At 40.1% G+C, this 12227-nt stretch overlaps 1 protein-coding gene across 3 annotated transcripts; it reads left to right on the plus strand.

Moving 5' to 3' along the window:
• The first annotated feature begins 271 nt into the window (after window positions 1-271).
• Window positions 272-3050, plus strand: LOC135678773 (uncharacterized). 3 transcript variants are annotated; one of them, XM_065191923.1, is made up of 6 exons: window positions 272-1010; window positions 1248-1324; window positions 1411-1468; window positions 1691-1907; window positions 1993-2419; window positions 2497-3050. In XM_065191923.1, the coding sequence occupies exons 1-6, from the start codon at window positions 596-598 to the stop codon at window positions 2851-2853; spliced, it is 1551 nt and encodes a 516-aa protein (XP_065047995.1). In that variant the 5' UTR covers window positions 272-595; the 3' UTR covers window positions 2854-3050. The 3 variants fall into 3 exon arrangements, with proteins under 3 accessions (XP_065047995.1, XP_065047994.1, XP_065047996.1); XM_065191922.1 differs by having other exon boundaries at window positions 296-1010; window positions 2491-3050; XM_065191924.1 differs by having other exon boundaries at window positions 306-1010; window positions 1691-1895; window positions 2491-3050.
• The last annotated feature ends 9177 nt before the right edge of the window (window positions 3051-12227 follow it).

Here is a 12227-nt window from a genome sequence, read left to right on the forward strand (position 1 = left end):
AAACTGAGGTGGAAGCAACAGTCGTATTTTCCGGAAGCATCTTTTGTCTTGCGCAAAACTCTGCGTGACCGCTGACCAAAAGGATTCTCTCTAATTCACCTTATGACAAATGACACATATCACTATGCACACAAAGACACGAGTGGCAGAGAGAGAGAGAGAGAGATGCTGTCTTAGGACGATATCGATGGTAGATCATTGTAGGGTTTTCTTTACTGTTGTCATTTGGGTGGTGCGAGTATCGACGCTTCTCAGCCCTTCTTTCCGGTCATTGGATGTTATATAACCCCCTCGTCCCCTCAGAGTAGCCACTCATTCTTCCCTTCAACTGATCCTCCTCCATACGCTGTTCTTCTGTCCCTACACAAGTAGAGAAAAAAAGAATTAGAGGAGAAACCAGTCAATGTAGGGAATACCTCGCGATGTCTCCTTGCGTACTGTATCATTACTATATGTTTTCTCCACCTCCTCTTCTTCCACCTTCAATACTAATATCATTATAATTGTACCCACGGTCTTCTCCTTCCTTCCCCCTTCCTCATCCAGCTGACACGAATGATCGTGTAGAAAGAAGGAGAAGAGAGGGGAGAGAGATATGGGCGAAGAGGGGGAGGTGGTGGTGATCTGCGAGGCTGAGGATAACTGTGAGGGGAGGAGCACAGGAAGTAGCCGATCGCCTAGCCGGAAGAGGGGATTGCAGGAACTTGACCTCAACGAGGATCTGATGACGGAAGGCAGCGATGAAGAAGAGGAGGAAGGAAGCGATGACGATGATGGGGGAAGCACTACCGAGGTGGCCGGAGGAGGGAGCTCCAGCAACAATAGCAGCACTAACATCAACAACGATGGCAACAGCAACATCAACGAGGGTGGCAACACTGCTGAGGGAAGTAGCGAGCGGGTGGCATCTGTTAGGCAATACAACAGGTCTAAAACACCGAGGTTGCGATGGACGCCGGATCTCCACCTCTCGTTTGTTCATGCCGTCGAGAGGCTCGGCGGGCAAGACAGTAAGATGCTTCTTCCATATCACCTTAATCCCCTTCCTAGCATCTTCATCCATCACTTGTACGCTTGTCATGTTCGGTGTTTGGGCAAAACTTGAAGGACTAGTCATGGGATTTCATGGACATCATTTTCTTGTTTTTACCTCATTAATAGAATTACAATCTTTAGTAGGTTTTAAGCTTCCATTTTTCTGTAAAATTAAGCTATTTATGATTATGTTAACCTTCTGGATGCTGCAGGGGCGACTCCAAAGTTGGTTCTTCAGATGATGAATGTGAGAGGGCTAAGTATAGCTCATGTAAAGAGCCATCTCCAGGTAAGAGAAAAGGAAAACGAACACAAATGAGCAGTCTTTTATCTCCATCTTTCTAATTATTCCTTCAACTCCTTTGTTTGAATCAGATGTACCGAAGCAAGAAGCTCGACGACTCCGGGAAAGAGAAGTCCATAATTTCTTCAGGTTTACCTTTGATCTAACTCTTGCTTTACTTGGGAAAATTTAGATCAGAGTGTTAGGGCACAGAGTCTAATATTATCATGTATATTAGACTTCTTCCCCATATCTAGCAGCCATGATCCGCATGTAGCAATCCGATTTGACCTTTCAGAACTGAGACATCTCTGATTTCTTGGGCTAATCTCGTTCGTAAATGCCAAATATTCACTTGCTGCGTTATCACAGTTCTTTCGCCAATGGATTTGCACTTGAGGAGAGGTGATCGACTTCATGAGATGTTATATCACAGAACAGCTTCGTACCAGCCCTTCAGAATGGAGAATGGAGGCTACTTCGCATCGAGGAGCATGCATGGACCGGACCGTCTTTACAACCTTCTGCAGCCACCACAGTACCAGCAGCCACTTGAGCTGAAGCCCAGCAGATTAGGGTACCTACAGAAGTGAATGCTCTTTCGAGAAGGATGTTGCTCCTCGCTCTCAAAACCCTAATTCCTAACCTCAGATTTGCCTTCTCCTTTCAAGCAGGCTCCATGAGTGGACGTTTAACCAGCAAAGGGCGACAAGGGATGGCTACTTCAACGAACGAGGCCCTGCGAAGGGATCCTTACATGACATGATCCTCAACAAGGAAGGCAAGGCATTCAAGTCCCGTTGGTTCGACGTGAGGGATACCGTCACCGGAAAAGGGAACCCGAGAACCGAGAACCAGTTGCTGGACCAGAGAAATGGAGCTCAGACAATGGAGATCGGTAGCAGGATCGGAAGCTTCGATTGGATTGGCAGTAGCACTCGACCCCTCGTCAAGGGAGTCCCTGTGAACCCGGTCTCTACTGGTTCTGTGGTGGCATGTGCGGGCAGTAGCAACGACTACAACAAGAGTCGATCGAACCTCTACGATCCGTTTGTCATCAACAGTACCAAACACCAATTCGACGACCCATTTAGACTTGAGGTAGTGTTCTTTGATCCTTCAATGCCGAGAAAATAACATATATGCAAACAAAACTGATCCTGCTGGTGCAGCTACAGAGGCAACCAGCGAGTAAACCAACGCCCAACCTTGCAGACGTGTTTGGCAGACGAGAGGCTCCTACGACGGATGTGAAGAGGCTCAGGATGACTACAGCGAGAGATTGGAGCCATAACCTGCAACTCAGCTTCGGATCGGACTCGGTAAACGACGGGGCCGATGACAAGAAGCCACCTGAAGCTGAACAAGCGAACTGTGTGCTCTCCCTTTCACTTTCACTTTCACCCCCTGCTTCCGGGCAGCACGAAGAAGACAAGCCGGAAATGGAGTTCTTACGGACAGGTAGCAGCAAGAAGAAGGCCGTTCTGGGGCCGAGTACTTTAGATCTGACCATGTCGATCAAGGCGTTGGAGTGAGATCTTTCAAGTACTTGTCTCAAGGCCTTTTTAAGAGTGGGTAATTTTCATGTATATGAAATAATGGTTTCTTTACTTCATTTGGTTGAATTGTAGATGGTAGATCCCAGTTCTTAGTTATATCATCTGAAATCCAAGTGTTCCAGCAGAAATCATTGGTGAATCCAACTAAGATATGAAGGTAGATTTATTCTCAACCTTGCATGGTTATGCTCGTGAGACATGCTCTCTTATGTTTTGAGTTGATATGGAATCCATCTTCGAGACAACAATGAAATTAATGGCTAATTTTTCTTTAAATTTCTCTGCTGCTGGAAAATTTTACAAAGTTTTGGATGCTTCATTGGATTATTCTGTAAGATTTGTGAAGGGATATAGGCATGTAAAGACCTGAAATGATGTTCTATTAGACCTTTACATACTAATAGCACACACATGTTTGAGTTAATCTGCAACTGGAAAGCTTTCTGTGAAGTTTTGGATGCTTCATCTATGATCAGTGAATGCGGTCAAGGCTTGAAGCTTAAATTCACCTTGCAAGCTTTAACATTATTTTCACGAGTCTTCTAAAGCCAAAAGAAACTCTAGTTTTTGTGTTTTTTGAAAGAAAGGATACCATAATTGAACATTTTAGGTCTTCAAAAATTATATGTGTAATATTCTGATTAGTTCCACATCAAAAGTAGGTAATATTAAGATTGACTTATAAAGGTCTGATGAGTATACTATTATCAACTTCAGCTTAAGCATTTTGGTCAGTAGACCAAACGAAGTTGATAGGACAGTTAACCCATCAGTTATGACAATATGTCTTTGATGCTTCGTAAGATCATAAGACAGAAAAAGAAAAACCTTCAGATATACCATTTAATGATATATATGATAATATGTCTTTGGAATCCGTCGTATATATCATTTGATAGAACAAAAATTTATTTTAATTTAAAAATTATGTTAATAACTCATTCTCCAGTTTGGTTGAACATTTAATGCTGATTATTTTCTTACAAGTAATAAGTTTTATGTTTGAATTTACACACACATATATATATACCATTTGATGTAATAAAAAATTATTTTAATTTAAAAATTATGTCAAGAACTCATTCTCAAGCTTGGCATGAACATTTAATGTTGATTGTTTTCCTTCAATACATGTTTTGTTTTTCCACATTCAGAGTAGAAAATGCATTGAGAAGCTCAATATAGATAGGTGGAAAGAGGATCTAAATGAAAGCATAAACACACATAATTTGCATTTCAACACCACACAAGCTCTGTGACTTTGCTTGTCATTATTCTGTCTTGTTGCCTATTAATTGATGTTGGCTTATTTGCTCCTAATTATGTGGTGCGATGCAACTATAAACAGAATAGGAGTAATCAACAATTAACTAAATTCATCGTTATATTTACATCCATCTCCATTGTTCTGTGGAGAAATAGATTGCCTAAAGCTTCCGCAAGTATGCAAGAGAACATGTCCTTTATGTGTGCTCCTACACTTCTTCTTCTTCTTCTTCTTCGGCAAAGGTCCTGCATTTAGTCATCAGTATGCATCGGGGACTTTTGTCTTCAGAGAGACATGCATCCGTAATGATGTCTTCGTTTGAGACCCACATACGTTGAGCTAATCACTCATTCCAGTCTAACGCAAAAGTCAATGGTGGATGCTACCATTCTACCAAGAACGAATCAGAACTTGACTTCGGTCTCCTCTTCTTCGATGCCACCAACTCAGCCACCAAAATATTTCCATCCACCGAGAGAAAATGCATGCTTTCCGGTGCTTCCCATCTAAATCCCGTCCACCTTCGGATCTCATATGACGCAATGGGAACACATGAACTATATCAAGCAGCAGGAGAAAGAGATCGAAAAGAGGAGAAGGGTTAGGTGCCAAGTAGCTGTAGAGATTCACGTTTTCTATTGCTGGCAGCGTCAGCTTCATCTGCCCAACCAAAAGAATTTATTCCTCGTGTCTTTCGTTCATGACTCAGATGCACGTGAGTTGCCGGTGCAGATTAGGCATCAATGTAGCATCACATGACAAGATCCAGTTGCAGTGCTAATCTTCTGCTGCGAGCTCATACAGATAGCTTTCATCTCGGAGCATATATAATGCATGATGATGGTGATCCAAGTACACGGTGTTGATGCCAAATTAAGAACACTGTGCCAGGAAATATGAATGTGAGTGGCACATTGAGACTTCATATTTTGAGAGCTTAACCTGCTTGATGTGTCAGCTCCCAGTTCTTAATTGTGTCATTATGTGCAGCAACACGTGAACAGGACATTAATTTGTTTTTGACAATCCGATTAAGATGTATGTAATGGTGTATCACATGACTTTTTCGTTTCAGATCAAAGATTATAAAGACTTGAACCAGCATGAGCAAAATGATATTGGATTCTTTGTTTAATCGATAGATGATTCTTCTGGCTGGGATGAATGATTGTGTTGCAGTGCCAGTATCAGAAGAACCAGCAGAGTGACAAAGGCATGCAACGATCTATAAGAATCTTTCCATGATAATATGTGATTTATGGTTCTACGATATGCAACTTCTATTATTCTGATGTTTTCTCACATATACAATATTTGGATTAGTAGGTGATTTGGATGGCATATTTATGTACTGTGACATACACTAAATAATTATTAATTTTTTTTTAATCATTACCGTTCAATTTAAAAGTTTAAGCTGGTTAATTGGACATGATCTATATATTGATGTTTACTTTTATTTTCACTTTTACAAGCTTAATTAAGCTTGTAAAGCCTCCGACCTACGAAAAATCCTTTGACCATAATGGAGAAGAGACATGAAATCCATCGAAGGAAGATTTACAACCCATCACGACGAGAAGTCATGAAGACTTGAGATCTGCTATGATAAAGAAGGGACATGAAACCTACCGTAATGAAAAAAAGATTTATAGCCCATTATAGTGGAAAGATATGAGATCTACTATGATGGAGGTGCAAGGCCAAATATGCCAAAGATGCTTAAATCAGAAAAACCTAATTTGCACTAAAATAAATCCGCTATGACAGAGGTACAAAAACAAATATGCATAAGATACGTAAGTTGGAAAACTTGATCTGTGCCAATATAAATGCACTACGGCAGAGGTATAAAGCCAAATGTGCTTAAGACACATAAGTAAGGAAAACCCGAACTGCACCACGATAAGTCTGCTATGGTGGAGGTATAAGGCTAAATGCGCCCAAGATGCATAAGTTAGAAAAACCTGACTCGCACCAAAATAAATATGCTATGGTGGAGGTGTAAGGGCCAAATATACCTAAAATGCATAAATTAGGAAAACCTATCTATGCCAAAATAAATCCGCTATAGTGAAAGCGCAAGGCCAAATACGTATAAGACATCTAAATCGAGAAACCTAACTCACACTAAGATAAATCCGCTATGATGAATGTGCAAATTTAAATGCATTTGAAACATGTGACTTGGAAAAACCTGACTCACGCAAAAATAAATCTACTATGGTAGAGGTGTAAGGCCAAATATGCTTGAATCGTGTGAGTTAAGAAAATTCAACCCGTGCCAAGATAAATCTGCTCCGATGGGGGTATAAAGTCAAATGTGCTCGAGATGCATGAGTCAGAAAACCTCGACTAGTGCCAAGATAAATAAATATATAAGGGTGTAAGCATAAAACCACATGCGCTTAAGACATGTGAGTCAGGAAAACTTGACCAATGCTAAGATGAATCCACTACGATGAAGGTATAAGATCAAATGCGCCCGAGACATGTGAGTCGAAAAACTTGACCCACGCCAAGATAAATCTACTACGACAAAAGCACAAGACCAAATGCACCCAAGACCTGTGAGTTAGGAAAACCCAACTCGTGCTAAGATAAATCCAATACGATAGAGGTACAAGGCCAAATGTGCTCGAGACGCATGAATTGAAAAAATCTGACCTATGTAAAGAGAAATCCATTATGGCATAAACACTAGCCCAACGTGCCTGAACACCTAAAATAGAAAAACTTGACCTGCAAGATAAAATCACGTGAGTGATGAAATGTGTGACTTGACACACAATCTTTTTTGTTTATTATATTTTGGTATTTATCACTTTATATTACTTGTTATATATATATATATATATATATATATATATATATATATATATATATATATATATATATATATATATATATATATATATATATATATATATATATATATATATATATATATATATATATATATATATATATATATATATATATATATATAGTGATGTCCTTGGATTTGTGCAATGAGAATTAGATCGTGATGAGTTCATGATAATGAGATTGATTTGTCTTTAAACACAGATCCTAAATAATCCCGATCATAGGTTACTCGAGAGAGACATCAAAATAACCAGATATATTAGTGTGTTGTATACCCGTCTATATGATGGATGCAGTTGGTCTCATAGCTGCTCATGTGGGGATACTAGGGATACAATACATGTGCTCATTAGAGAATGAGTTCATTGATTAATCTGCATATGGAATGCTGAATAGTTGATGATGTCTTATTATCAAATAGTGATTCCGTAGTCTCAGTGGTGTATCTAGTCCTTAGACTCGAAACACCAAGGATGTCATGTATGAGTGCTCCACTCTTTGATACCGGACTTATAAGTTTGGATGTCCTAGATCTAGCACAACCGGTCATCGAGGGCGGTAGTCAACCTTACGAGAGCTATTGAGTGTCGATAGAGGATCATCCAATCAAGGTGTCATAAGAGAAATATCCCATGTGTTCTTGCTTAGACAAATCCCTAGCCATGGTCATTCAGATTGAGAGAGAAAAAGTTCTTTGGGAGAATCCGATTAAAGTAAGACTCGAGTAGAAATCGTATGGGTCTGATAGCACCATGCCCGGTATACGGTCTCTGGGATATTAGATGGATGAGGGACTATAGGTATAATGTAACTAAGGATAGATATGTCCAATAGATTGGATTCCCTTATATCGTTTGGGGACTGCAGCGTAGTGGCCTAGTACGTCTGCAATCGATGAGTCGAGTGAATCATTATGGAGATAATAATTCACCTAGCCAGAAGAAGTTCTAACATGTATGACTCATGGCCAACTCGATATTGGGCCTAGAGGGTTACACACATATGGAAGGCATTGTGATGAGTAGAGGTTTGGATATGAGATATCCGTCGGAACCCTCTATCTTATTGGAAATAAGCCCTTGAATTATTGGATCCTATGGATGAGATCCAATAAGAGTCCATGAGAGATTATTGGATAGAGATCCACTAATCTAAGAGGCTTGGGTAATCGGATGGAGATCCAATACCAAATAGAGGAGGATCTATTAGGGTTAAGTTAACAGGTGGCCTCTATAAATAGGAGGGATTCAGTGGTTCATAGGCGAGAGCCTTTTACTTCCTTTCCTATTTTCTTCCCCTTCTCCACCTCAGAGTAGGCCTGGAGTTTTGAGGAGCGTCATCGTAGCCCTACTGTATGGATCACCGCTAGAGAGAAGGGCATTTGACCACCTTCACTCTCTCCTAGAGATTTGTAGGGATTCAAGGATATACGATCTACCTAGATAACACAATCTATCTCACGCATGGTTTTCTGTTTCGCAGATTTTTACGTACCAATCTTCACACAACGATGAACATATCTTCAAGAATTGGGGATTTTGTTTTCTATTCTTCCGCTGTGCATGTGATGCCGCCATCAAGATTTCTCGACAATAGTATCTGAGCCAGGTTGTTCGTGCAAAAGATTGGTTTTAAACTACGTGTTTTGTGTTTTTGAGAAGCTTTTAGCATCAAAATCATTGATATAAAAGCGAGAAAGGGCAGCAACTGTTGCTGCCCTTGCGTGCGTGCAGCCATAGGCAGGCAGCATAGCGCCGGGGCATGCAGTCGGCCAACGACCTACTTGCAGCAAGCCACCCGCGGGTGCCCCACCTACGGGCATAGTACCAACAAGAAGGGGGCGCCGCCCCTTCCTCAGCTTTGTCGAGGAAGGCTGCGAGCACATCAGCCTGCGGGGGCAGCGCCCATGCCCCCCGTCGCACAAGCTACCATCGGCAGGGTGGCGGCGGCTGTAGCAAGCAAGGAGAAGAGAGGGGTTAGGGTTTTTTTGGCCAAAAGTTAGTCTTTCCCCTCGAAATTTTAGAAATTCTAAGTTCTGTCCTTTGTCCAAATTATGAAAATACTCCTCGTAAATTAAAAAAATTCCTTGCATGTCCCTAATTTCAGAAAATATTAATTAATTAAAAAAATTAATTGATTATTATTTTTATTATTATCTGTATTCCTATATGATGTGTGGACGGATGATCATGGACCATGTGATGTGTGTACTTGTGATTATTATTATTGGGGCCTACGAGTCTCCATTTGATTTCACGTTTATTATCGGGCCTACGTGTCTATGATTAAGTTGTAATCATACGAGGAGACATAGTGGGAGCATGGATGCGATAGCGGGACCCACGAGACGGACGATCGCGATGCATAGAGATGCGTCGAGATGCCAACGTAACTAATTAGGATGAGATAGACGATCACAGGGCATAAAGATGCACCATTACATATATAGATCTTGATGTGAGTGATTAGGCCCACTAGCTCGGGTTTGATCACATTAGGTTGTGGTCCATGATCAACTGGTGTAATTGCTCATGTGACGTGTATATGTATATATATATATATATATATATATATATATATATATATATATGCGATTTAGATATATATTAAATATGTATGTGTGTGACATGTCATATTAGGAGACCAAATAAAAAAAAACCCCTCTCTCAATAATATTAAGTCGGTAAACGTGAGATAATTATATTGACCCACGTGGCCTTCCATCGTTATAAGTAGAGATCGATTCTAGATGTAGGTTGAGTTGGTCGAGTCCCTCGAGGCTCACTTATATCACGATTCGCTATCTTGCCTACAACATAAAGATGTCATCAGTCACCTAAGGACATGGTATGCTTCATCGAGTCCCTCAAGGGTATATCATCGAATCAGACTCATCTTATAACGATGGTGTTAACTTAACGGAACATTATGGTTAGTTGAGTCCCTCGAGACCATGGTGATTCGGAGGCCGAACAGGACGAGAATCATAAGGAGTTGTGATCGGCAATAGTTGCCTACCTTTCGGGCTTAGTGTGATTGATCAATTCCCTTGAGGTTACACTAAGACGCTGATTGAATCATGATCCCCACTAGAAGTCTGTCGGAGACTTCCGTTTTATATGCTGATGGTGTCGCGTCACTCGCTAGTGAAGTAGTGGGAGCATATTAAGACAGAAGTTCATATCTTGATTGTTTATTTTTTTACAAAATCTACATGTTATTTATTTCTACTGCATCTTTATTATAAGAAAATATCGCTTTTAAATCCTTTACGTGACATATTTGATGTCAATCGCATTACTGGTCCAAATTATACGGATTGGCTCCGTAATTTGAGAATTGTTTTTACGACGGAGAAAATCATGTATGTCCTCGATACAGTGATGCCTACACCCGAGGAAGGGGTAAGCAAGGATGAGATTGCTCGCTACGTGATGTACATTAATAACTTCACTCTTGCCCAATGTTATATGTTAGGCTCCATGACTCATGAGTTACAGAGACAACATGAAAAGATGGATACTAGATCCATTCTCGTACATGTTCGCAAACTGTTTGAGGAAGAGGGAAGGACTCAACGATATGAGATATCCAAGAGCCTCTTTCATGCTAGGATGACTGAGAGGACACCGATTCAGAACCATATCCTAAAGATGATTGAGTAGATAGAGAAACTCATAGGTCTAGAAATGGTCCTAAAGGATAAACTGTGTGTGGATCTTATGCTTCAGTCCATACCAGATTCTTTTCACAGTTCATAATGAATTTTAATATGAACAAGCTTGAGGTGACTCTCCCAGAGCACCTCAATATGTTGAGGATGGCATAGAACACTATCAAGAAAGAGAAATCAGTTCTCTACACTAGTGAGACAAAAAAGAAAAGGAAAGTAGAAAAGTCCCTTAAGAAGGACAAGGGCAAGAGCAGACCAGGTAAAGCTAAGAAAGACCCGGCAAAGGATAAAGGCTAGTGCTTCCACTACGGAAAAGATAAGCACTAGAAGAGGAACTGCAAAGAGTACCTTACAGAGAGGGTGAAACAGAAGCTTGGAGAAGCTTCAGGTACATTCATAATCAGTCTCTATTTGTCAGACTCTTATAATAACACATGAGTATTGGATACCGATAGTGCTTATCATATTTGTAATTTATTACAGGTTCTGACAAGGCCTACGAGACTAGCGAAAGGCGAGATGAACCTCAAGATGGGCAATGAAGTAAAAGTTGTTGCAGTAGTTGTTAGCAAGGTCGTCCTTCATCTGCTTGGTGAAGCTATTATTGCATTGGATGCATGTTATTTTGTTCCTTTTATTATCAAAAAATATTATTCTAATTTCATGTTTGACAATTAGTGGATATAAATTAGTTTTAAAAAATAATGGTTGTTCAATATTATTAGATGAGATTATCATGAGAGGAATATTGCATAATGGTTTATTTATGCTAGACACTACACCACATATTATGAATATAAGTGTGTCTAAGAGAAAACAAGATGAGGTGAACAATGCATACCTGTGGCATTGTAGGCTAGTTCACATCCATGAGGGAAAGATTCAAAAGTTGCTAAAGGATGGATATCTAGATTCATTCAACTATTAGTCATATGCAACTTGCGAGCCATGCCTTTGTGAAAAATTGACCAACTCTCTATTTAGTGGAACTGGAGAAAAAGTCATTGAGCTTTTGGAAGTCATACATAGTGATGTATATGGACCTATGTCAGCTTATGTCATTGGTAGTTACTCCTACTTCATTACCTTTATTGATAATTTCTTAAGGTATAGATATATGTACTTAACGAAGTACAAGTCTGAAGCCTTTGAGAAATTCATAGAGTATAAGAATGAAGTGGAGAACCAAACTGGAAAGAGTATCAAGACTCTTCGATCAGATCAAGGAGGTGAGTACTTAAGTACAGAGTTTACCTAGTTCCGCAAGGACCATGAGATTCTATCCCAATGGGCACCTCCTTATACACCTTAACTTAATGGTGTATCTGAAAGAGGAATCGCACGCTGTTAGATATGGTATGGTCCATGATGAGTTTTGTTGACCTACCAATCTCATTATAGGGATATGCCATTGAGATTGCCGCTTACATTCTGAATAGAATTCCAACTAAGTCGGTAGTGTCTACACCATATGAGATATAGAAAGGGAAGACGTCTGATCTTAAGGTTGTTAAGATTTGGAGCTACCCTACCCACGTTAAA

The sequence above is a fragment of the Musa acuminata genome, chromosome BXJ1-7 (genome assembly GCF_036884655.1).
Source record: "Musa acuminata AAA Group cultivar baxijiao chromosome BXJ1-7, Cavendish_Baxijiao_AAA, whole genome shotgun sequence".
NCBI lineage: Eukaryota > Viridiplantae > Streptophyta > Magnoliopsida > Zingiberales > Musaceae > Musa > Musa acuminata.

Excerpts from the sequence above, each read along its gene's own strand:
- LOC135678773 (XM_065191922.1), top strand. The coding sequence starts at position 596 with ATGGGCGAAGAGGGGGAGGTGGTGGTGATCTGCGAGGCTGAGGATAAC. Across the intron at positions 1,469-1,690 it reads GAAGTCCATAATTTCTTCAG|TTCTTTCGCCAATGGATTTG; the intron begins GTTTACCTTTGA and ends GCGTTATCACAG. Across the intron at positions 2,420-2,490 it reads ACGACCCATTTAGACTTGAG|CTACAGAGGCAACCAGCGAG; the intron begins GTAGTGTTCTTT and ends CTGCTGGTGCAG.